We start from the raw sequence: 26,079 nt of genomic DNA on the forward strand, positions 1-26,079 counted from the left end.
TAAAAGATGTTAGCATCCCTCACTGACTCTAGGCACTTATTCTTTCCTGAGTTTACTGCTCTCAGCATTCTGACAAGCTCCAAAAATAATGACCTGTGCCGTGTGTTGTTAAATGTTCAGTCAGACAGATAGATACAGATGGATGAGTGCTATGCTGCACAAAGGCAAGTCAGCATTATTTAATCAATGTTTGTTTGATCCGTGTAAAACAAGTATAAATGTAAGCTGCGTCCCATCTGTCCTATCATCCATGTGAAGCCAACCTCGTTTTTAAAACTTGATTTCTTATGTAATTGTCCCAGAATGACACAGGATGATAGGTTGGGAGGGGAAGGATGGCCGAGCCTAGATGTCTCCTGGCTTGGACTCCTTCATCTTGCAGCAGCATTCTGGACACTTAGGCAGCCTTGTGCCATACTATGCTACCATGCTACCAACTGGTAGCATGAGCTTTTGATTTCCTGGCTTAGGTTTGAACATAATGTCTCAGTTGCTCACACAGATTACTGAGCAGCAGTTAGCACAGGGCCTGTCAGTGAGGACCTTTAGAAGTCAGATTTACTAAATCAGTCTTCTCTTTTGTCATGGGCCAAACTGGGAGGAGGGAGGGAGGGAAGGAGGGAGGGAGGGAGGGAGGGAGGGAGGGAGGGAGGAGAGGAGAGGAGAGGAGAAGAGAAGAGAGGGGAGAGGGGAGAGGAGGGGAGAGAGAAGGGGAGAGGGGAGAGAGAGGAGAGAGAAGAGAGAAGAGAGGAGAGAAAGGGAGGGAGAGAAGGAGAGAGAAACAGGGAGAGGGAGGCAGGGAGAGAGGGAGAGAGAACACTGTCTCCTAATAGTTAAGAAAATTAAGTTATATCGGTTATACAGCATAATGACCTGGTTTCCATTACAATTCTCCAGTTAGCGCCAGGTTTTCTAAGAGAATATAGTTACCTATTGCCATGTATCTTGTTCTTCCATTATCATTTTTTTTTAACTTTTTAGATAAGCAGTTAAGCCTAAATGTAATTTTGAAATCATAGTTGAGCTACATACAGAATTCACTTTATAGCCACACGGTAAATACAATAGATTGCTTTTGCTTGAACTAAGACATTACACAAATATGTTAAAAATTATAAAATATAAGAAAAAATCCTAAGTGATAAAAGGAGGAAGGGGGTAAACACGATGATACATGGAAACAATATAATAAAGAGAAAAGCAATTCAGTCCTTCTGTAACGTTACAAGTTATTTTTGTCACTATAATGATGTTCACTGGCTTCTCTTCCTCACCATCATTGTTTGCATTGTACAAATTGCCCTGACCTTGGCTGTAGTATGTTAGAGGGAAACAGATAAAATCAGAAGTGTTCTTTAAGATGGGCGTACATAGATAAAGAATCAAAAGCAGAGCATGCGCACAGCAAGCTGGGAAAAGGCCAGTCAGCTGAAAGTGTGCACACAGGTCCAGTCAGGAAAGACGAAGAAGGAGTGAGTACTCGAGGCAATTTATGTTCACAGCACCGGAAGGTTTGTTCACAGCACCAGAAGGAATATTGACCTAAAATAACTCCAGCAACAGAGAAAAAAATGGAAAAGTAAGATAGTGTCCTGCTGCTCTAATATTAACAGAACGTCTGTATCAATGCTTTTCATTTGCGTCACTGTTAGTCATTGTTAATGAATCTCGTGATTTTTTTAAAAAATCATGGTTATTCCTGTGATAAATGCCTTGATACTATGTTTTCCAGTACTGACTTTGTGTACACTGGTTTCTTTGGTTTCCTTATAGTCAATTGACCCTGGCCAGCAGTTCACATGGGAACACTCAAACTTGGAAGTAAACAAACCAAAGAACAGATATGCAAATGTCATTGCATACGATCACTCTCGGGTTCTCTTATCAGCAATAGAAGGTAAGAAAATGCATATATTATTCAAACGTCATTTTCTCCATTTATGTATTTGCATGAGAATGTAGTATTGACTGGACTGCCAGCCATCTATGAAAACATTTACCTACAACCCAGGCCCAGTGTACTGGATCTCTACTTTCTTACATAAATGAATGACTCACAGAACAGGTTGTCACTGCTGCAATTACAGAAGCCTTGCTACAATCCCTTCATGAAGCCTTGATCATTTACTGCTGTTTTTATGTGGGTATCAATGCCCAGCTTACATGATTGTTGATAGTTATGAGCAAACTGCTGATTTTCCAAAGGGACTTGTACATTAGTTATATATTTAAAAAGTAAAGAAGGGGGTATCTGTAAATACATCTGGATATGCTCACCGGGACAGGGTAAACGTAGGAGTCAATATTGTGATGATTAAGAGAAACAAAGCACCTAGGAAATGTGCAGGCTATCGAATCCGTGAACTGCTTTTTAATCTTCCTCTCACAGTCAGGAGTGCATTCCAGAGGGGATGATGGATGGAGAAGGTTGAAGAAGGTTGCTCCTTAGCAGTCCCAGGAGGGTAGTGTCTGCTTCTCTCCTTCCAATAACCAATCCCTGCATGTACCATACTAAAACCATTTGGGAGTTCATTCCTGACAATCAGAGTTTCAGTAGTCCTTTAGTCTATAGAAGAACACTAGACTGAAAGGTCTTAGAATTTTTTTTTTTCCATGCTACCTAATCCTCTCACATGTCATAACAGGTAACCTCAGCCACTACCCACCTGTCACATACAGCATCTGTTAGCAGTGGCACTCAAAGGCTTTCTGTTTAATCTCTTGCAGTTGCTTTAGACATCATTGAACAGTACTGGCTTCTGATTAATCCTTTCAGGATTTTTCAGTGCAAACAGTCACATCTATCTCCAGTGGTTCAAATCATTTTTTTTTTTCTTTTTCTGCTTTTAAAAAAAAAAAATCCATGGTAGTCACCACATTATCTCATAGCTCTTAACTTGAAAGCTCTCTTGGGGCTAGACAGTTGGTTTAGCAGGCAAATCCTGGTACCAAGGACTGGAGTTCAGTCCTAGGATTCACACAGTAGAAGGATGCAAGCTGATTTGTGACCTTCACATCAGCACTATGGCACATGCCGGCACAGGCACATACACACAAATAAAATATGAACTGAAATTGTTAATATACTCTTGATGAACATAAAATTCAACAATATATTAATTTCCAGACTTGGAAGTAAAATACGTCTTTTTGCCCTTTGACTAAGCTTACAACTGCAACCTGGTTTGACTCAAATTTGCCTTATGTGGTATTACTGAACAATAAAATTCTATCATGTTAGTTTTGATGTTGGGAATTATGGCAATGTGTTTTACTAGTGGCCAAATACAGTAATGTTCAAATGTCAACCTTCTTCCATCCTGAAAGCATTAATTAACTATCAAGTATCACCTATGCAAGCTGAGGCAGGATGAGACCACATTGCTGACTACTTCTTGCTGAGTCTTGAGAAATTCAACCTGATGTTTGTGCATGGCTGAACGTAGGTTTCCCATTTGAGCTCTGCAAGTTCATTTTAAATGGAAAAGAAGCAAATAGTAGTTTCTTATCTATAAAACCATCATAGGAAATTAGGGGCAAGAACAAAACAGAAATAAGTTTTTCTTTAATAGCCAAATAATATGGATATAGATAGGTGATAGATAGATGATAGGTAGGTAGGTAGATAGATAGATAGATAGATAGATAGATAGATGGATGGATGGATGGATGGATAGATAGATAGATAGATAGATAGAACAGGGCACTCTCAGCTTTTTCTATCTTTAGCAGCATTTCCATGTATTCTTTGCCACATTGCCATAATTTTTCTTAACTTATTATTTTTCATATTTTAATAAGAAAAGGTGCTGAGATGGGGTGGGGTGGAACTGTTGTGCATTTATTATGACAGAAACATCTGTCCATTTTATTCTTAGGCTGTTTTTACAGTGTAGAAACAAAGGTATCTGACTCAGACTAAAACCTGCCGTTTTATAACTCTGTGCCCACAGATACACCCTAAATCTAGATCTGACCTAGAAACCAAAATCTCTCAATGTTCTGTTATGTAAAAGGTTAGGAGAATTTAATTGAAATCTGTGGGCTAGAGAGCTTAAATCTGGATTGTGACCCTGAACATCTTATCGTAGACCAAGTCTCTCTAACCTGAAAGTACTCCAGGTGACAGTCATTCAGTCAGTATCAGTCTTAGACTGGAGAATGCTGTGCACAGGAGCTACGTAGTCAGCCACTAACTGAGTGGCATGCAGCTTGGACAGCCCTGGGTCACATGAAAATGGGAACTGACATTAGTCCTGTTTATTAAAGCTAATGTGTCCTACCTCTGTTTCCTAAGTGCAGTGATGGTGGGTGATGGTTTTGTTCAGGATAGCTTTGCAATCCATTTCCTTGTGGCTTTAGCTACTCTTTTCATCCTACTTTGCAGAATATCTGACAGACATGAGAAAAGAGACAGAAATCGACATGGTGACTTACATTGTCTTTATCTTGTTTAATAATGCAATCATTTGCCCTCCTTCCATTGATATGATGAAAAGAATAAAAATTCAAATTCTGTGTCGCTCCAGCCTGCTTCCTAAGCTGCTTGGAAACAGTTGTATTCTTAATATTTTGAGATCACTCATTAACTTGTACTGAGAAAACCCAGAACAAATCCAGAGAGTCAAAATGCAAATGGTTGCCAATTGTTGCACATCTGGGCAAAATTAGGTGGAGAAACACAGGTGAACTTTTGACAAGCCAAGTGTCACTTTGATAACCTCCACTAAAGCAGTTCTTATGAGAAAATTGTGGTTCCTGAACAAGAGATGTAACAGCAGCTAGTTTAATGATTTAAGTTAGATGTTCTTAAATAAGACGCAGTTGAAGCTCATTCTTATGTGCACATCCATACAATATAAAATAATCTGTTAACTCTTATACAATGTGTAAAATGTTCCAAAGCTGTACATGATGGAGAACACGAAACTGGACAAACCAGACTTTGAACATTAGTTGTCCCTATATCTAGGTAACCTTGACTCCTCTGAGATCAGTTTTCTCAGTTTACAGCCTTTTTTTCTCCTGCCTTCTGAGATCTAGATAGTTCTTCACAGCAGTTATTATGTTTACTCTACCTTACAGTTAATGAAATGCTATTATCAATATGTTACTTGATATTTAGTAGTACACACTAGTTAGTAGAAATGGCAGTATAGAGAGGGGGAAGCCCTGTGCCCTGTGGAGCCCAACTCTACTTGTTCCTCCAGCCACCTCCCATCACCAACAGCACTTTCCTATGCAGAAAGCATGACTCCAAACACCTAGTCTTAGCTTTTTGACCCCAAATTCTTTCTATTATTTGGCACTAGGCTTAGAGCTAATTTAACCATTATATGTTGTAAGTTCATTTTCTAGATTATGCTCCAACTAACCAGAAACCATGGCTCAACATCAGAAATCCTTAAGAGAACAAAATGCACCTCTCACAACCTTATGGAAGTACAACCATATCCATCAATATCTAACTGATTCTGTGAGGGCAATCTCCAGGCAAAATGAATTTTTCCAAATAATAACAAATAGCACATGGATGTGGGTTTAATTCCTTTTAAGATAGATTGGGAAGAGCTCTGAGTAAAAGCATGAGGTTGGAACCTACGTCCCAGTTTACAAAGCTACATGACCTTGTCATGGCACTTACCACATCAACTGGGAGGGTTTGGAAAACAGGAGCTCTTGCTAATTTGATGCACAAATTAAGTCCACCTAAAACAAAGAATACTCACACTCTGTATTTCAACACTCATTTGGGAGAGTTCTTGGGCACCCAAGTCCTTGCAAGTACATTCACCCACTTAGCAATCCTGACTTAACTGGTTGGGTTCTGTTTCTTCAGAAAGCAAGGGTTTGCATGATTATCCTGTCATCTCTAAGGTTCTGTAAATCAATACTGAGAAGGCAAATAAATATTAAATCTTAGACATTACTGTATTGGCTCCTTCTAAAACATAGATACTTTTAAACCAGAGGGTTTCTGTAAAACAATCCATCATATGTATGGCCTTTCCACAGAAGCATATCAAAGAGGTTTCATCAGTGTCATACTCATGAATATTCTTCAACACTAGTGCTTATGAAACTTATTTTTTAATGATTAGTAAAATGTAAACCATTATGATAACGTTTGTGTGGCTACAATAACTTACCACAACTGGGGGATATATAACACTAGATATGCATTTCTGCAATCTGAAAAGTCCAATTAAAGTTGTCATGAGGTTTAATAGCTGCTGAGGATTTGGGTCTTCGCCTTCCAAAACAATGTCTGTCACTACTTCTTCTGGACTGGAGAAATGCTTCATCAGTGATGGGAGGGTTGGAAACAGACTAGTAAACCGAATCCTCAAACTCTTTTACAAAGATCCCAGTCCCTTGTTTGAGGACCGTCTCATGATTTCATCACTTCCTGAAGGCCTCACTCATCAATATCAAGTTGACTTTTATGCTTCAGTATGTAAATTTGTGGGGGATACACATTCAGATCATACCTATTTATTTTAATTTACTTGTGGGAGGAGCATATATTTAAAGTTTTAAAACAAATATTTATATCCACTCCCTTTCATGAGTACTGTCTTTAACTACCTCATAAATGCACCTCAAAACATCCTGGACTCTTCTTGGTTCTTGAAAGATCACTCAAGCTGTCATTGTATCTTGGATTCATTGACCATATGGTTATTCTGTTACCTATACCTACTTCTTAGAATCCATAGAAAGAATAACTGAATTAATGCAGTTAAGACCCTTATAGTGCACGACACCAATAAAATGCCCAATAAACACTGAACGCTACCATCATTACTACTATGCGTTTTATACTATTGTACACAAGTTCTTTTTCACTCAGAGTTTTTTTTTATATGATCTATGGAAAACTTAACCACATCCAAATGAAAAAGCTGTATGTATTTAGAGTAGTTTATAAAGAAAAAGAAAATACTAGCTTGTGATAAATGAAAACCAGACCTGTAATAAAATTACAAATCTCAACAAGGGGAAAAATGTTTCCTTTAAATGGGAATACAGAATATATCACCTGGTGTTAGATTTGCATAATAAGAGCAGGTGAAAACTCCTAGTATAAATAATACAGATGACAGATTATGTGACAACAATGTGATTATTTGTGAGATGGGAACTTAACAGCTTTTAAATGAATGAGCAGCTCACAAAGTCAGCACTCCTGAGATAACTCTAACTAAGAGCTGATGAAAACCAGAACCCTGAGCTGGTTTTCAGTAACAGTGATTTTTTTCTACATGTCCCTATAAGATAGGTACATTGCTTCAGTCCTAGTGAGGCCACACTTCTTTACTTATGCCTGTACCAACTCACCAAATACTACTGTCCACACACATTCGAGGGTTTGCTAACTTGATGTCATTCCCCTGTTGTGAAACAGAGTCTGTTTTTTTCAGGCCTTATATAGAAAATTGATGCCTAGTCAATAAGTAAAAACATGTCAGTATTTTTACTCCATATATTTTTATTTTGTCATATACTATATCTTTATCACATTCTTTGCCTCACAGTGGCCGCCCAATTCTTCCCCATCGTCCTTCCCACCAAAAACAAAACAAGAACACATAACCAAAAAGAAAAAGGTTAGGGATGGTCTCATGTCTGACCATAAAGGAGTGGAAGTGGACAAGGAGAAATGGCTAAAATAAGCAGCCTGCGGAAGAGAAGAAGGAGAGCCCTGATAGCCTACGTGGTTCTTAGTCATGGGTGGCAGTAGCTAGGGGTCCCTTGCAGAGAGCAGTTCTTCAGGCTTGCTGCAGGCTCAAGTGAATGAAGATTAGCTAGAAGGAATGACAGGCAGAAAGCTTGAATGTTCTTTCTCATGTCACCTTTTCCTGCTAGGGAATAATCTGTGAGCCCCTTGTATAAGGCTTACTTAGTGCATAAATTCTATTTTAAAGTCAATAGAAGCTGACTTAGACATGGTTCCATGATTAAGAGTATATACTGCTCTTGCAGAGGACCAGAGTTTGGTTCCTGACATCCATGTGGGTGGACTCACAACTCTCTGCCTTTAACTCTGGATCCAGGGAATCTGAAGCTCCTGATTTCATAGGGTACTCATGTGCAGATAATAAGTGAATTAAATTAAAACAGAACAAATTTTATTAGACTTTGTACCTCATTTTTCTAGAAACCCATTTTTGTGAGTTCCATCCAATTATTTGTTGAGTTGAGCTCATTTTTCTTACAATGCTCACAACATCAATCATTGATGTAGGCAGACAGCACGGTTCCTGTAGCACTTCCAGGCTCTCGGTTTTCATGTTAATTATGTACAAAAGTGACACAGTGTAATCCTTTTATTTATTTATTTATTTATTTATTTATTTATTTATTTTTTAAATACATAAGGTTATTTTTTTTTTTTTTTGAGGAGCAGTAAAGAAACATAGCTTAATTTGTCCCAAGTAGCAAACAAGATGGGATTTTTAGCCTTAGAAACCTGGACCAATCTCCCAATTTCTGGCTTATTAAAATCCATCTAATTACAGCTGTTTGGATGGCATTTTCCCCTGCATGGGCTGGGTAACTAGTATAAAGATGTGTTGTTATCCACATCCTGTTTTAACTGATAACACAGAGAAGTAGAGGTGTATTTTTTAAGTGATGGTTGCTAGTGATATTGGCTTGCTTTGTATAGCTCTTTATTTTATTGAGTAAGCCAATCAAATATTGAGTAAGAAAGCTCTGGAAATGAGTTTGCTCTCTGTAATATCTTATTTCATTATGCGATGTTTGTTATTTTACTGTATACTGAGGCATAATATGTTAATAAATGCACACCTTTTTATTATGAGGAGATAGGGAGGTGTGTCTCCTGACATTAGAATTTAGGCATGGCCTTAGAAACAGTAATCACTGGAGTGATCACCGGACTTTGTTTATTGTCTTGCTTGTTCCTTGACTATTTGCATCTATTGTATTGCTAGTTCCTCAACCTAGAACTGACTTAATACTTGCATGTAATTAAAATGGTATAAAAGCAAAAAGGAGGAGAATGGGATAGGGGATTTCTGGGATGTGTGGGAAATGGGGAAAGGGGTCTGAAATGTAAATAAATAAAATATCCAATAAAAAAAGAATTTAGGCATGGTACACATACTTCTGATGTTACTAAAAAGAATTTTATTTCTCTATTAATTATTTTTAGTGCGGAGTTTGAAAGGAGAATCCAGAATTGGAATTACTTTCTATCAATAGATAAAATGAGATAGGTTTATTTCATTTACTTATTGCATTGATTAGAATATCCATGTGGCATTTTAGAAATTGCACATGCATTTCTATCACAGGACTCGTAAATAGTGTTGGCTTGATGGTGTTGTTATAATAATGCTTATATATTGTCAGTGAAAAGTGATGACCTGAGTGATTTTTTTTAACATGTAGCTCCTACAGGCTACCCCATGATAGGTTCTGATTGTGTCATTACTGGATGAAACTTTTGAATAATTGCTTTTTTATGAATATAAGTCATAGCTGCCCCTCCTGGGCAAAGTGCTCACTATCAATAAATAAGCTTCTTCTAGCCCAGAGACTTGAGTTTCCCCAAGCTGTGTAGTTACTCTTGTTGCTGTGTACTTAAAATCAGATAGACTGGCTAGCTTCTTTTCTGGGACCATTGTCAAAGCTTCCTATCTCAGCAGTCCAGAGGACAGAAGGTCAGGCAACAGAGCACAGAATACAGTGAGGAAGAGACCCTGCTTACAGGCCTTGTGCATGTTATTCATTCTCCTATCAGCTCTAAGGTAATACAGTGGCCACACATCGGAGAATGTTTTTGAAAACCAATTGTGAATTTTGCAAAAATAATAAGGATTCAGATTGCAGCTACATCAGGAAATCCAGTGACACTGCCTCTTTGGAAGGGACTTTCTTGATCTCTGGCGTGTTGTAAGGAAAACCCTTCACATCAACAGCTCTGTTGTAGCAAGTAGTGGTTGCCATGACACAAGGGAAATTTCTAGAAATTTCAGTCTAGGATTTAACCACCAATTCTGTGTTTGGTGATTTTGGTTTTGTATATATTGGAGAGAAGATGAGACTTTTTCCTTTTCTTTCTTTTCTTTTCTTTTCTTTTTTCTCTCTATTTTTTAAATAAAAGGTATCCATTATGTTGCCTTGGTTCCTGAGTTCTTTTGTCTTTAAAAATGGAATGAACTAGTTTGCTAAAGTGTAATTTGTTTTCACACAAGCTTTACTTATTAAAGAGTTGTGGAATGCAAAGGGCTGAGTGTTACAGGTTCTGAGGCTGCTCTAGGAGGTAGAATATTGAAAACTCTTCCAGCTATCTGGTTCCCTCTCCATCTCTTCCAGGGACAATTTGGGTGTCTTAGTCAGCAGGGACATCACCTCCCCTCCATGTCTGTTGCTGCTCACTCTCATCCAATCCGCTGGAGGAGAACTGCCTCCTTCCCGTGAGCAGACACCCCACTAAGCTCCTACTACCATTGTTTTTCTTTACATTGCTTTGTTTTTGAAACTTAGAAGCTTCCAGGGGAACTCTTCAGTATCAGCCCCACTCAGTATGTCTCGTCTCAGCATGCTAGAAACAGTGGGAGTCAGCTTGCAAGTGCACTAGAGTGTATCACTACTAAATCTAAGGGAGTAAGCGATTCTGTTTATCTTAAAATAACTTTGTAGAGATGGGTGAATCCAATAAAGTTAAGAATGCCATAGAGACGTCATATTTTAGAGCTCAGACAAGCCTGTGGAAATCAATTTGTCCAGTACACCTTGGTTTAGCAGATAACCTGCGACAGGTCTAGACAGGGTGAATGACTGGCTGAATAGTTCCTGATGAAGTTCCCTAAATACTAAGTAAGTACTTACTATTGTCCCAAGATTCTAAATTACCCATAGGATTTTCCCCTCATGATGTGGTAGAAAACTGTGAACATTCCTCTTGTGGTTACTTAATTCTCTATTGACAAAATAATTTGTGTACTGCTTTTTCATACAACTTCAACTCATGAAAGGCTAATTGCTGACCATTCATAATTACAAACACTCTTTAAATATGGGCAAATCTTTTCAAGTTAAATTATCTTCTGATCAAAAAAAATTTATAATCCACAGGAAACTGAATGGGTTTTGTTGTTGCCTGGGCCTGTAGCATAATTACTCCTGATCAAATTAGTAGGGAAGAAAAAGTTTATTTTAACCCTACCATGACAAAATAGCTCAGGTGAAATATTCCTTGACATTGTAATACACTTTCAAGGTTGTAAGTCATTTCTAAGTCATTAATTGCTTGGCTTAATATTCTTTCAAATCACATCACTTCTTATCTTGTTCAGTTAATATTCAAGCATATGCAAAAACAATGCCTTTTAATCTTAGAGGTCACTGTGATTAGATTTGAACTCATGGCAAACTCTACAAAGCTTTGCAGACCTCCAGTAAAACAGAAGCTAGGTGTAGTTAGGCACATGCCTCTAATGCTAGCACTAGGTAGGCAACAGCAGGCAGACCTCCATGAGTTGTAGCCAACCTGGTCTATATAGCAAGTTCCAGACTAGCCTTTGCTATATAGTGATATCTCCTCTCAAAAAAAGAAAGAAAAAAAAAAGCCCTTGCTGAACTTTGGTGTTTCTACCTTGAACTGTAACTAGAAAATATGAAAAAATAAAATGAGAAGCTAAAAATTGCCTCATTCTGCTTGAACAGGTACTTCTCAGCTGTTGTACCTACAGAGCACAATAGTATAGCTTTGTCAAACATTTATCTTCCTATTTTACTTATTTTACTATTAAATTTTATGTATATGGGTATTTTCCTATGCATTTGTGCCTGATGCTCTCAGAAGGTATGATAGGGAAGGTGTCAGATTCCCTAGAACAGTTTTGAGCTACCATGTGGTACTGGGAGTTGAACCAGGTCCTCGGGAAGAATAGCCAGTTCTTAACTGCTGAGTTCTCTTCAGCCCTATCTCCTTATTTTAAAGGTTTGGGTTTACATCTCTAGTTCTAGTGAGCTCAGACTATACAGGCTTAATCCTGGGCATGAATAAGGAAGCAATAAACTCGCCACTAGAAAGAATCTAATCATTGATGAAATTCAGTTTTACACAAGATTGGACTATGTAGACAATGTACAGCTGACCAAAGTGAAATAGTCACTTGGTACTGTAACTCATACACAATTGACTGTTGCTAATTAGAGAACACATATAGATTAATATAGAAGAAAACCTAACCGTCTACTTATTTTATGCACTAAAGTTTCATGGAACCCAAAATTCTGAAAGTCATTAGAGCATATATTTTCCCAGAAATGGTTTGGAAAACATTCCTAAATACGTCATACCGAAAGCTGGGGTCTCAGTACTTGTAACTGACTGGTGTAAAATGTAGCTTCCATCCCAAGTTTAATAATTTTAGGAAGACAAGGAATTCCCCTTCCTGCAGTCTTTTCTCATCCTGTGCACAGCTCATGAAGGGGTGTTGAATACAGGACATGGTAGATACTAGATCTCCAGGGAAAACATCCCTTGCATCTATCTCCACACTGCAGGGATGAGAAACCTTGCCTGACATAGCATTCTGCCTATGCAGGTAAAAGAATCATGTAGAAATAGGCATTCACTCTGGAAATCACCCCCTCCACTGACAATGCCAACATGGAAGAAAAACCCATCATTTTCAGGGTTAATATAGGAACTTGATAATCAGCATTCCTCAATACTGCATTATTTTATTTTTGCTTTTCTCTCAAAACATCAGGAGCTAAATTTGTAATGCATTTGGTGTTGAACTCAACCACTTGGTTATCTTCTGACAGAAATGGTTTACTTTTTATCTCTTGGAAGTGCAGTCATTATTCATTAACTGTTCACCTCCCCTAAACTTTACAATTCATTTTTTAAAAAAAAACTATTCACTTCATAATGCCTTAGTGAAAGGGTACACTTCCATGTGGCTACAATCAGAGGGTTGTATTTAGGCTATCCCTTGTATCCACAGGAATTTGGTATTCGGGAGGATCGGGGTCTTTATCAGTCATGAGCTGCCAGAACTCAAACTGTTTCTTGAGTAGCTGAAATAGATGAATAATGCTCCAACCAACTGTGTGTTTCAATTTCTGCTCAAAAGACTTTCCACCTAATGGTGTTGATATCCTATATCCATGTGTTCATCTCAGGGTGCAGTGACTTCCATCTGAGTTCCATTATTCCTCTCTGGAGGACCAGTTATACAACTGGAATCAGAAAAGCAGTCAAAGTAATTGAAACTGGCAATCAGAGAATATAGCATTTTTAGCTTGGGAGCATATGTTCCAATATAAAGAAAAAAAATATTTAACTCTAAGGCACATATTTCCCAGGGCCAGAAGGAACCATGCATATGCTCTAGTGCTTCCTTACATAGAATACTGATGTCCCTGTGAAGCACTTCTTTCTCTCCAGGGACAGGCAACTCATTATCTCTCTAGAAAACCTACTACTCTTTTGATTCTGATTATTTGAAAACGTATCATTGTAGCAGAGATATAATTCTTTCATCTGTAGTTAACATTCTTCAGAATTGAAGCTGTGTCTCAACACAGTAAATTAAGCCCTTCAGATGCTCTCAGGTAGCTATTATCCTCAATTCCCATTTTTCCCCTTTTCTTCTATAGCATGAATTTCTTTTCTATAGAGTAGTATTGATTTTCTTGGTCACTTTGGTCACTGCCGTTGGAGGAAACACAAATTGGCTCTTATCTCTCTTAAGGTATTACAATAACAGAAAATTAGACTTAAAGTCAGAAAGTCTTAGAAAAGAACATCTTTCCTCTTTAATAAATATTGGAAGTAGTCAAATTATGCATTCCTCTTAATCAAGAGTGTTGCCAAATGTCAGTAAGAGAGATATGGAATTGTGGTCAAATCTGTAATGAGCCAGTTCAGCAAAAACTGAATTATGTCACAACCTGTAATGGATAGTAGTTTTAAAAAGCAGCATATATGCCCTTTTCTGGTAACTGAGACAGGTATGGATGGAGGTATGTTCTGGAATATATGTGGAAGAGAACTAGGGAATAAGAGGTGGGCGGAATGAAATGAGATTAGAAAAGGGTAGAGCTTTGTAGATAAGAGTTTAGAGTTTACTTGAAATGAAAGTCACCATTGGGTTTGCAGAAGTCACAGTATTTGAAGTAACTTTTTACCTTGCTGTTTTGCTTGTTGTGAAACATATGATAAGGGACAAAAGTAAAGATGATCCAGTGTGGGGAGCCGACAGAAGGCGGCTATCATCCTTGCAGCCATCTTGAGCCATATACCCTGACCAGAGATTTGATTACAATAGCCTACAACAGCTGAGCAAACTCTGATAACATCTTGTTTTAGATACCCAGGATCCTCCCTTGGGTGTGTGAGACTTAAAGGTGTGTGACTTAAGGGCGTGACTTAGAGATCAGATTTAGAGACAGACCTAAGGGCTTGACTTAAAGGCGTGACTTAGAGGCGTGGCTTAGAAGTGAGACATATAAAAGGCAAGAGGCAGACAGAAGTGTTCAGTACAACTTGGAGTAGGAATTAGGCATTGAGGAAGAAGACACTTAGACTAGAGAACTCAGAAGAAGAATTATTAGTTATTAGGTAGTTGGCACTTGGAGGAAGAACAGAAAATTAGGCATTAGACATTAGGCACTTAGCACTTGGAAGAAAGAACTTGGAACTTGGAGGTACTAGGGACTAGGAACTAGGGACTAGGAACTCAAGACTTAGGACTTGGACTAGGAAGAGAGACTGAAGAATAAACGGGATTGACTCACAGCTTGGGGCAGTGCGGGCTCTAACAGTTTAGCCCCCAAGGCTTTTGGCAGTTTGAGTCCCAACATTGACAGAGTGGCCCCCAAACTTGGGGTAGCTCGGGCGGCAACAATCCAGTCGATATACAGCCAGTTGATACACAGAGGTGGCTCATGGGCTACAACCCTGTGAGTCTTAAATGAGAGATACTTTTTTCTAGAGGTCCAGACCCAGGGATAGTAGAAATATAGTTTATGTTTGAACTTGACTTCCTTCAACAACTTGGGTGGCTTAGTCTTTATTTTCTCCCATTTTTGAAAAGATGACAACAAGCTGACAGCATTCATGGGATGACTGAATAAATATATATGATGTATCAGGACCTAAACTTATAATAGATCATTTGTTTTCAAAATAGTCCACTTTATTTTGTACTTTCAGACTGAGGCATTTTTGCATTTAGATTTTGCCTGAAAATTGAGGGTTGGGCATGAGAAGTAAAGACTGTGACCAAATTATTTTTGATCTTTGCAAACTACTTATTACTAATATAAGTGGTCAGACAAAGAACCTGTGAAAAGAAAAATAATCCTATGAGCATCTCTTTTGTTTTACTTTATTTGGTAATTTGGTCATATCATGAGGACACAATGTCATGAATGTTGTATATTTTAACATGATGTCATGTTAGAACATATTTTTTTATCTGGCTTAAAAATCCAAACTAAAATATATTGGATTAAATATAGAGGCTATGGAATAAAGTAGAGCATCACTGTTAAACCAGAACCAGACTGTTTTCTCTTGTGAGTTTTACATCTGGTTGACTAATACTCCTTGTTTTATAGGAATCCCAGGAAGTGACTATGTGAACGCCAACTACATAGATGGCTATAGGAAACAAAACGCCTATATTGCGACACAGGGATCTCTTCCTGAAACGTTTGGGGACTTTTGGAGAATGATATGGGAGCAACGAAGTGCCACAGTTGTCATGATGACAAAGCTAGAAGAAAGGTCGAGGGTAAGGATGACTGTTGACTTCTTCAAAAATCCTCCTTCCATCATCTTTACGTTATGTATTTCATTCTATTGAGAAGCCACTATCCCCTCAGGGTAGCACTTTTTAACGGTCAGTCATTGGAAATGGATGTCAAAAACTCTGATTGAGCTATTTTTCAAAAACTCTTCAGCCCATCCTCTCCATCAAACAAAATTCTGCACATCCTTCACCAAGGTCTAGCCAGGCAGAACCCAGATCACAAATGCTATGCTCTGCCCAACCTTTTCTATTCCCTATCAGACACAGAACTAAGAAAAAAAGTCAAATGCCCAGATCTCATCCCCAAATACATGAGTATGAAAGATCAAGGGAATATCTTCACCAGGACCCCTAAATCTACCACTCCTACAAGATGTTCACCAATGAGAATTACCTAGGTGAAATTCACAACACAGAATTTACAAAACCTTCATCAAGAACTTAAGGGATTTAAAACTCCTTTGGGAAAAGTCTGATTATACTTTCTCTTGCCCTTTAAGACAACATGTAGGAGGCTGATGTAGGACATACAGTCTGATACCAATAGCAGCCAGGGCTGCATAAGTATATTCTACCCCCAAAATCAAACATAACAATAAAGCTTATAAATCTTTTTTTTTAAAGGAAATTCTCACATGTTACAATAGTCATGGTTGCTACAGAGAAAATGAAAGTGATATCTGAGAAGATAATCAATTTGTTTAGAAGAAATGAATATTAGCTATGAACAAGAACCCATGGAGATTTCTCCTCATATGTACTGCCCACATTTTCACCTTTTTCATTCATAATCTGCATATATGCTTTAAAATTCCTTGAAAAGGGCTCATAATTAAATCATTCACATCAGCTTAGGGAAGCCAGAAAATGATTCCGTTTAAAACATGGCTAAAACACACACATACCTCTCACTCATGCCCATGAATGAGAGAGAGAGAGAGAGAGAGAGAGAGAGAGAGAGAGAGAGAGATGTATGGAGGGCTTTTTGCTAATTTAGGCTTTTCCAAAATGAATAGATTTTAATAACAAGCCATTTCTTGTTAAGGTCTAAGAAAAGAGTTTCAGTCACCATATGGGTCCAATATTACAGTCCACTGAACATTAGTTAAATAGTGTTTGTTTAGAAATCTAAAACATAGCACATAGCAGTATGCCATATTCTCTATTGAATCTGCAATTTCCATACATTGCTGATGAAATTCAAGTATCAACCTTAGTAATTTAACAAATAGGTATTTATATATTGTCACTGAAAAATGAGGACATTCATGCTTACTGTGAGACCTCAGATAAAGGGTCTGTTTCTCTGCATTCAAGCATACTTACAGGCTGAAAGCCAGTTCCCCATGTAAGAGACAAATGAGATTATTTATGTGTTCTTCCAGTACATAGCAGTGTTCCTAAGCCTAACTGTCAAGCACATGGGAGCCTACAGTTAACCAGATAATTTATAAGGTAAAAGCTCCTATATAGGAAAATACTAGAAAGCTATACTGCCACCTTGAAAGTCGGAAGTATGGGCCTGCTTTAGCCAACCTAGAATTTTGTGAGATCTTCGCAAATACCTGATTCCATATAAATGGATGTAGAAATGTCTATGGCTTTGAAAGTCATGTTTGGTTTACATTTTACATGCAAAAGCCAGTCTGTATATAAATATATTCATATCCCATGTGGCCCCAACCCAAATGATCCTTAATATATATGAGTTAATAATTATAATAACATGTAACTCATTAAGTGTACTGACATTTAATTAAAACCCATTTTATGTAAATTTTATAAAAACTGATTGCTTCTATAAATTTTGCTTTTCCTGTGAATAAACTGAGGCCCAGAAAACTACTGACAGTCATTCTGAAAGCAAGGTCAGAGAGAGGAAGACCAACATCCTGGCCTCACAACACCTATCTTTTATCATCAGGCCATGCTACCTATGATGTGCCTGTGAAACTGAGACAGCCGAACTTTTCTATTACAGTATGCATGTTAATCTCACCTACCAGCTCTGCTCTGCTTAGAGATACCAGCTGGTAACAAGCAGTCATTTGCAAAAGCTGTTTTCAGTAAAACACACATTTTATCTTGACACTGCAGGCCTTCATTAAACTATGCACAGAAACTTGTTTTGAAATAACCAAATGAAATTCTGCCCCTTTTCTTCCTAATTGCTTCTAATAATAAAGTTAGTTCTTACTGGCCCCACTGCCACTGCGACATCTGATGGTAATGAGCAGTTCCTGGCAGAAGGTATTGTGACTTAAATACCTGCAGTTTATCTTTTTGTTGCAGGCTACCTTTCTTTCCCCTTCAGACAGAGGAACTTATTTGGAAGTTACTAAATGAACCTTTGTTTGCTCCCTTCATTAATTACTCTTTGCTCTTGCTAGTTTGGCGGTCTGCTTTGTTAAATGGCCTAAGGAGGTCAATTAAATTGCTGTCCTGTGATTTTTATTCTGTGGTTGTTCAGCATGTTCCCAAGCTTATGATGACCTGCATTGCATTAGCCAGTAGGCAGTTGGGCAGTCTTAGTCATCATCAATCTGACAAGACAGATGAGTCCTGACCCCCAACATCCAGTGCCCTTTGTCCGTCCTTTCTACACATTTCAGAAGAAGGACCAAGTGTCAAGAGGCAGATTTAACAAGAATGCTGGTGGCTCAGAAGATTTCATCTGTGTGTCCATCTTCCTCTTCTTATTTTCCTACTTCATCTTTGCCAGCCCAGAATGCTCTTTCATCTACAGAAGCTGGAAGAACAAGGAATGAATTCCTGGTTTTTCAAACAAGAATGTGCATAAGATTTATTATAAAAACAATATTATAAATAGTACTAAGTTCCCACAGGAATGTATAGTCCCCTACTTTAGGAATATTATAGGCTTTGTGTTTGACCTGAGAACTCATGGTAATTCTTTACTCCAAACATCCAACCTCAAAGAAAATATTGAGCTAGCTTGGTTATAGACCGATCTATTTTTTTTAATTGGATATTTTATTTATTTACATTTCACATGCCATCGCCTTTCCCCATTTCCCCTCCCTAAAGACCCCCTATCCCATCCCCCCTCCTCCTTTTTTTGCTTTTATACCATTTTAATTACATGCAAGTATTAAGGTCAATTCTAGGTTGAGAAACTAGCAATACAATAGTTGCAAATAGTCAAGGAACAAGCAAGACAATAAACACAAATAGTTAAAGAACAAGCAAGGTAATAAAATTCCGTGAACGTTCCCATGATTGATCACTGTTTCTAAGGGCTTATCAGGATGACCAAAATATCTGAGCCAACTTCCCTGTCCTAGCCCAAAGTCATTTTCATGTCTACTTCCTTGTTCTAGCCTAATATTTAGATTCCTGCCTGAAATTACTTCTTTGTTCTAGCCTAATGTCAGCTTCCTGCCTGAAGTCCATTTCCTTATCCTTGGCCCATGTCAGATTCTTGCCAAGCAGCCCCAAAAGCTCTCTGCCTCTCCCTCTTTTTTGGCTCAGAATTTCAGTTATATTCGTCTCATTTCAGTTAAACAAGTATACACATGTGATGTGCACATACGCATGGGAGGTGGGGTTGTACACGTGTGCACATGTTAATCAATTTTGGTGCAGCAGGAGACACATTCAGAACTGTCACCAACAGCTTGAGAAGTTCACCTGTGCTTTAGGAACCTCCACTCAGGCAAAGTCCAGTGTTTTACTTCATCACAATAAGCAGTTTCAGTATGAGCCAGTGTGGCATACAGTAGTAGTTTACTAAAAGACAAATTTAACGGATTTAGTAACAAGGACTAATAGAAAGGTGACATACTTAAGTATAGGTATGAGGTTCTGAAAGGCCTAGAATAACAAGAAGAACCTTTGGTGGCTCTTAAAGTTGCATCTCAAATGGTTGATAGGAGTTTTTCCCCTTGGGGTATTTTAGATCAGATTAGGCCATCAGGGATGTGCAAGGAAATATATAAACATATATCTCCTTTGCTGTAAATTGGAGTTTCTGGTAAGATTCCTAGAAAATTATACCTTTACAGCTGAGAACATAAAGGACACATAGGCTTAGTTAGTCCTTACACAGTGTTCACTGCTGTTGAACATTAGAATGTTAACCTGGAATACCGTATATAAAAGAATATTGTCTCAGTGTTGGCAAGCTTCAAAATATTCTGAAATTCCTGATGATCAGCAAATGACAGATCCCTGCCTGACTCAGGGACTCTTCTCCATTTCCATGTCTCCATTTTTTCACCCTATGTTTCTATCCTGCTCAATACTTTGTAAATAAGAATTTATTGACTATAGCCTTTGTGTCAGGGATTAAAAGGATAGGAGAGACATCATACATAGGGACATCACCATCTAGCAGTTTAAAGTAGATATGCTTGCAGTCACATATCTTGGTCTAGATCTCAACGTTCACCTTTCCTAATAGGAACATGGAAGGTAGCACATCACCTGGCCCCTGGAGTCTCCTTGGGTTGGATAATGGGCTACACTGTAGCTCTTCTTTTGTCACAGAAAACACTTTCAGGATAAAGTGCTATTGAAAGCCTCAGTTATAGGTTAGTTATCGGGTTGTTTTCTTAACATTGTGGCTCCAAGGCTGGCTCCTAAATACCGCATTCTGTTGCCAAATGAAATTAATTTGTTTCTCTGTTGTTAGCAGTGAAGCGTGAACATCTCATAGAGCCACCGCACTTGAGGATTTCCATTCACTCTACCTGGTGCCTCATCTCTGAATTGTTCTCAGAGATGGAGCCAGACTTTTGTGCTAGCTTTCCCTCTGAACATGCTTCCCACAATTCAGACCTTAACAGAGTAAATTTGTTAATTCTGCAAATAGATCATGAGAGGACATTCTTTTTTTATTTATTGCTTTCATGTATCATCATGGCAAGATGATACAGTATGAAAACCATAATTCAGGAATGTAGTGGTCCTTGTCACTAAAGATAATATGGGCCGAATTTCTGTTTGTTTCCATTTGTATTCCCACTGTATAACATTTCCTACTGGAACTGATCTGTTTCCCAGCTTGCTGTTTTGTCTCTGTCTGGTTCACTTTCACTCGAGCTTGAGGTTTACCAATACTACTGTGACCTTCAATGTCAGGATCTGTTCCTGAGACAAATGCTATGTTCAATTGTTTGTGCTAAAAGTCTCATTGGCCTTTTGCTAGGAGACTAATAGTTCTTAGCATTGGAACAGCCAAAGCAGCCCTTATAAAAGACGGAGACCGTCTGAGAGCCAAGTTAAAAATTCAACTTCTTTGATTTTTCACATATATTGACTCTACTCACTCTCAGACGATTGTGGTCTTGAAGGAATCCTACAAGTCCATGAGGGTCTTTATACTGTTTGTGCCTATACTTTACTTCACAGTAGTTCCTAAAGAAACATAGCAAAGACTGTTTAGTTCAGCTTAAAATTCCAGGCTGCTAGCCGTCATTACCTGAAGCTCAATTTACAACACCACTTACATTGTACTGAGAGTCAAAAGCCGAATCCAATGCTTATACTCACTTTTCTACTTTTTCCACAATTCAGGATCTCCTGCCTCTCTAGGGAATGCTATGGGCCTTCCTACCTTAATATGTAATCAGGCTGATCTTCCACAGATGTACCCAAAGGAACCTGGTCTAGAAAAGCCCTCACTGACATTTTATTCACAACTGATTCTAGGTTGTGCCAAACGGACAATTAAAAATAACTTTCATACCGATATTAAAAGAAAGTTGTAAATTGACTGGTTTTTAGGAGTTTTACTATGGCAAGTCAAGAAACAAACAAAAAGACTAAATTCTGAGGGTTTTGAAGATAAAATATGATAGCTGCCTTCAATCCACAGCTCAGTTTAAAACCGCTGGAGAATGTGCTGTGATAAAAGATACTGTGAGTGAGTTTTACTTCAGTTTCCACTGGAATTGCCAAGTCCTCTCAAGTTCTGCATAGTTCATTGATTCTGTAGCAAGTCATTTTCCTGCCCTAGAATGTGGTTTCTAATTGTTTCCATGTTTCATAATATGCCAATAAGCACAAATATCGGTCTGGGCAACCACATGGAAGGAAGAAAATCTTTGGAAAAAGTGAAGCACTGTTACAGTAAAGCATATGCAGCTGGCCTTTTCACTCCAGGGTGTTATTTGTGGGTGACTGGGTGTACAATTGGCAGCCTCCCCCAAAGAATGAGTCTCCAAGGTATGATTGGCCAAGGTGATTCTTGGCTTAGGAAATGCCCTTATTCCCTGGATGATTGTCTACATTTTAACTTTTTCCTTCCTCTGTGCGATTTTGGCTGGCTGGCTTCTATTTTATCTACCAACTTTTGGTAGTAGATAAGACAGGGACTGAAGAAGTCTGCTTAGAAAATGCTTGAACAGCCTTACTGAATATTAGATGCTACAGTATCTGTGAAGAGGTTTAGAAAATATCTGTCTTATACTTGGTCTCAGCACCCAGCCTTGGTTCATTGCTGACAGTTAAAACTATTGGTATTGATAGTCTTTTAAACCTTACATTGGGAAATGACTGCGTTAGATAGAGCTATTGTGATGTGGCTTAATGCTATAAATGTTAGAGATAGGGAGAGGAATTTTGACAGGCATCAAATGAGACATGATTTGAACTGTCAATTAGTTTTTAAAATGTAGTCCTAGAAGTAAGGAGTTCTATAATTTCAAAATCTCAAAATTTTATTTTCCATTGTTGCATATTGAATCAGTCGATAACACCCATTACTAGTTCAGATAAAACGTCTTCTGCAATGGACCTTGGTTGCCGCTTAAGTCAGGGAAAAAGAAAAAGCCCTCTTATCACTATATTTTGGTGTGTGTGTTAATGAATGGAGATCAGACACTGTCAAGGCATGGGAGATTGGGCTTGTATTCAGTCCTCCCTGAGTTAATATTTCAGGGGACTAAGATACCAAAGCTTGCTATTTAGTCAGTGGACTAGTGACCTAATGATCTTTTACCCTTCTAGTCTTTGAATGTCATCTTTGAAAATATCTCCAAGAAGCAAAGTGAGGTGGAGACAGGTTCACATTTAGTTTTAGGACTTTAAGAACAGTTGAGAGCAAGAAACAGTTAAAACAAGCAAACAAATTCTGGTCAAATTTTTTCTTCTTTTTTGAAAAACAAACCTTGAGCTTGTTTTCTGAGCTTGAAGTTCTCCCGGGTTAAAATCTGACAGGATCACACTGAAGATTATAAATGGCACTGTTATTGTTTTCATTGTTGTTATCAGTTTTGGAATGCCTAGCCATGGCCAGTGGCAGACTAATTCTTGGCTTCTCTGGTTGTCAAGGTTCAGTGAGTTTAATGGAGAGCAAATGCTTTCCAAATGCCAGGTCTGTGTCTTCTTCCAGATAGAACTGGAAGCGCCAAAGGCCTTGAACATTTAATTTCTCAAACTGTAGCCCAAACCCTGCCTATCTAAGTGAACAGAAACTGCTTTTTTCCTTAAGCAACTTTAGAAACAGCAGCACAAACATTGCCTCTGGAGTCTGCATGATGTATGGGAATGCTTTGGAAGTGCTGGATAGTTAATGTAAATGGGACACAGGCAACAAAAGGTATGAGGCTTGTGTTGGCAACCAGACAGATGTCTGGGGCATTATCTAGCAAATTCCACACTCTTGGTGTTCTCATGTCAGTGTCAGATAAGAAAGAAAGAATCTGACCAAGTCTTGGATACTGGTTAGCTTACCAAATTTCATCCTTCCTCTCCCTAGCCATCTTCACTGTCTGCAGTGCCCAGTGTCAGCTTAAAGCCATGTAGAAACATGACAATACATATCAAAATCTGCAGTAGAGAAGCAGATACAACAGTTTCCAGTGACGGCACAAACCTCCCTGTCACAACATTCATGTCTAATCTTCTCAAGCAGGGTTAGGTTTTTATGCATTGTGAAGTAATCTCTCTGCTGTCCAGTATTCCAAATACAGTAGTCACAATTTATGTTTTTTGTATTTTCTGTCAATATGATTCCAGCATTGGAGAAGCAGTTTATGTACATCTTTGTAGTCCCATCTCTTTTGGCTGGTTTATAGAAACTATTCATACGTAGAATTACTCAGTCAGCCAATACAACTGCTTGGTAATTGTGGTTCTTGAACGTAACTGGTTCAAAGACTATGGACAGACCAGAAGCCCAGTTAACAGTACAGCTATTGGAGCACCCATCTGCTTTTTGGGAGTAATTAGTGATGAGATCAATATGCAAAGATGCCAACAACTCATGTAGGAAAAGTTAATATCTAAGTGGTATTTGATATCACCAAATGATCTTTTGATTATAATAAAGTGCCAGAACCTAAGCTGTGGTGACACTCTGTTTAAGGGTATAAGTTGTTGGCAAAGCTCATAGGGAGCCCTCTGCATCAACAGCTAGCAAATCCATCAAACAGTAAAAGAACAACCTTTAAAACTTGACAAGTGATCCAGAAAGTTTTAGAGTGGTTCAGGAACTGGTAAGCTGTTTTTATGACATATAATTTCCATTATCTGTGGAATATTTTTTAGCTTTATGATTACAGATTTGAGAAGCTGTAAGTGCATTACTGTCTCACATGATTCTATATTACTCACTTTGCATTTGTGATGGCCTCTCAAGCCCCACTAAAGAATGGCCAGTAAAGATAAATTGAGACAGGGAAGTACACAAACTTTGCAACCTGGGAAACTATGTGGCAAATAGTAATAGTTTAGTACAAAAAAAAAAAAAAAAAAAAAAAAAAAAAACACTTGCTGAAAAAAAATCAGAGTCTTTGAACAAAATATTACACAAATCTGGTACTAACATAGTACCAGAAGTTACTAAAATTTGTAAAACTTAATAACTAAATATGACATGAATTCTACTTAAAATATACCCTGGCACTTATATGAAACATTTTTTTTTTAATTTTAGATTGTTATTAAACGAACATTTAAAATGGAGTCCAAAACTTTCATTTATCTTCTATAATGCATCTCTTCTTGCTGTTTACTACTAATAGAAAATGCAGACTCCAACAGCCACTGTGGCCACAATGGCTCAATATAGATAGTCACTTTTAGCAAGTTACAGCACCTGAAACATTACTATCTGGCTACTTTAACACTTTCTTTGGCTCCTTACCTCTTGCCCTATATTTGCTTCTCAAAGTACCTGGCAACACATGCATTTCAGAGCAGGAATGCTAGAACTCTGAGGAGGAACTGTTTAATTACACGTGGACTTCAGATAGTGTGCCAAATTTAGTAAGTCTTTAGTAAATTGAAATGAGCAAAACTCGATTTCAGAAAGTGATGGATAATTTGAAAATAAGCCAATCTGTACCACATTCCTGGTTATAAAGCTGGCCACTTCTGTTGAGTACCACTGGGTGCCACTTTTAAGATAAGCCATATTGAAATGGCCATGAACCTCCAAAGCAGGATGCCCCAACCCATCATAACAACACCTACCACATGTGCCCAATGACAGGGTTTTATGTTGAATGCATTTAAATGATACTTGTTGTTTTGAAGTTTGAGGATGGTTTTACTAGAGTTTAAGAGAAAAATATTAGTACTCTAGCTGTGAGTCTCAGCCGCTGCTTAGTGGAGGGAGATGGAAAAGAAGAAAGCTTAAGACCACAGTTTTTTGAGTTTTTTGTTGTTGTTTTGTTTTTTGGCACACATTTTTTATTGGACATTATATTTACATTTCAGATTTTATCCCCTTACCCCCATTCCCCCCACCACCCAGGAACCTCCTATCCCATCCCCCCTCCTCATGCTTCTATGAGGATTCGGCCCCACCTACCCCCCACTCCCACCTCCCCACCCTCGAATCCCCCCCCCCCACTCGGTGTTCATCCTTCATGGGACCGAGGATCGAGGATCTCCTTTCCCACCTATGCCCAACAAGGCCATCCTCCCCTACATGTACAGATGGAGTCATGGGTCCCTCCCTATGTGCTCCCAGGCTGATGAAGACCACAGTTTTTTAAACAACAAACAAGTCTGAGCAGCTACAGGAAAAAAAAAAAATGGTAGCAGGAGTCTTTAGAGAAAGAATGGGAATGCCTGGAGGGTCAAGGCAAACATGACTATGGTATTCAAAGAAGAAATAGAAATGAGAAAAAAGAAGTTACAGTTTTTAAGTTAGAATTCACAGAGGTAAGCAGGCTATATAATCATCTCTTGGGGAAGGGGCTTCTCATTTTACATATCACATTAAGGAGAAAATGATTCCACCCATCTCCTCAGTATGTGTTCAGAGCTTTCTTCTGGTTGTTGTCCTAGCCATAAT

General features: G+C 38.3%; 1 protein-coding gene across 33 annotated transcripts in view; it reads left to right on the plus strand.

The window, feature by feature from the left end:
* The window catches only part of Ptprd (protein tyrosine phosphatase receptor type D), a 1,324,101-nt gene that overhangs the window by 1,251,795 nt on the left and 46,227 nt on the right, over positions 1 to 26,079 (plus strand). For all 33 annotated transcript variants that reach the window (XM_076934732.1, XM_076934730.1, XM_076934744.1 and 30 more), the window contains 2 exons: positions 1,774 to 1,897; positions 15,616 to 15,791. In XM_076934732.1, the coding sequence (XP_076790847.1) occupies positions 1,774 to 1,897; positions 15,616 to 15,791 (300 nt within the window). The remainder of the gene's footprint in view (positions 1 to 1,773; positions 1,898 to 15,615; positions 15,792 to 26,079) is intronic.

The sequence above is a fragment of the Arvicanthis niloticus genome, chromosome 5, assembly GCF_011762505.2.
Source record: "Arvicanthis niloticus isolate mArvNil1 chromosome 5, mArvNil1.pat.X, whole genome shotgun sequence".
NCBI lineage: Eukaryota > Metazoa > Chordata > Mammalia > Rodentia > Muridae > Arvicanthis > Arvicanthis niloticus.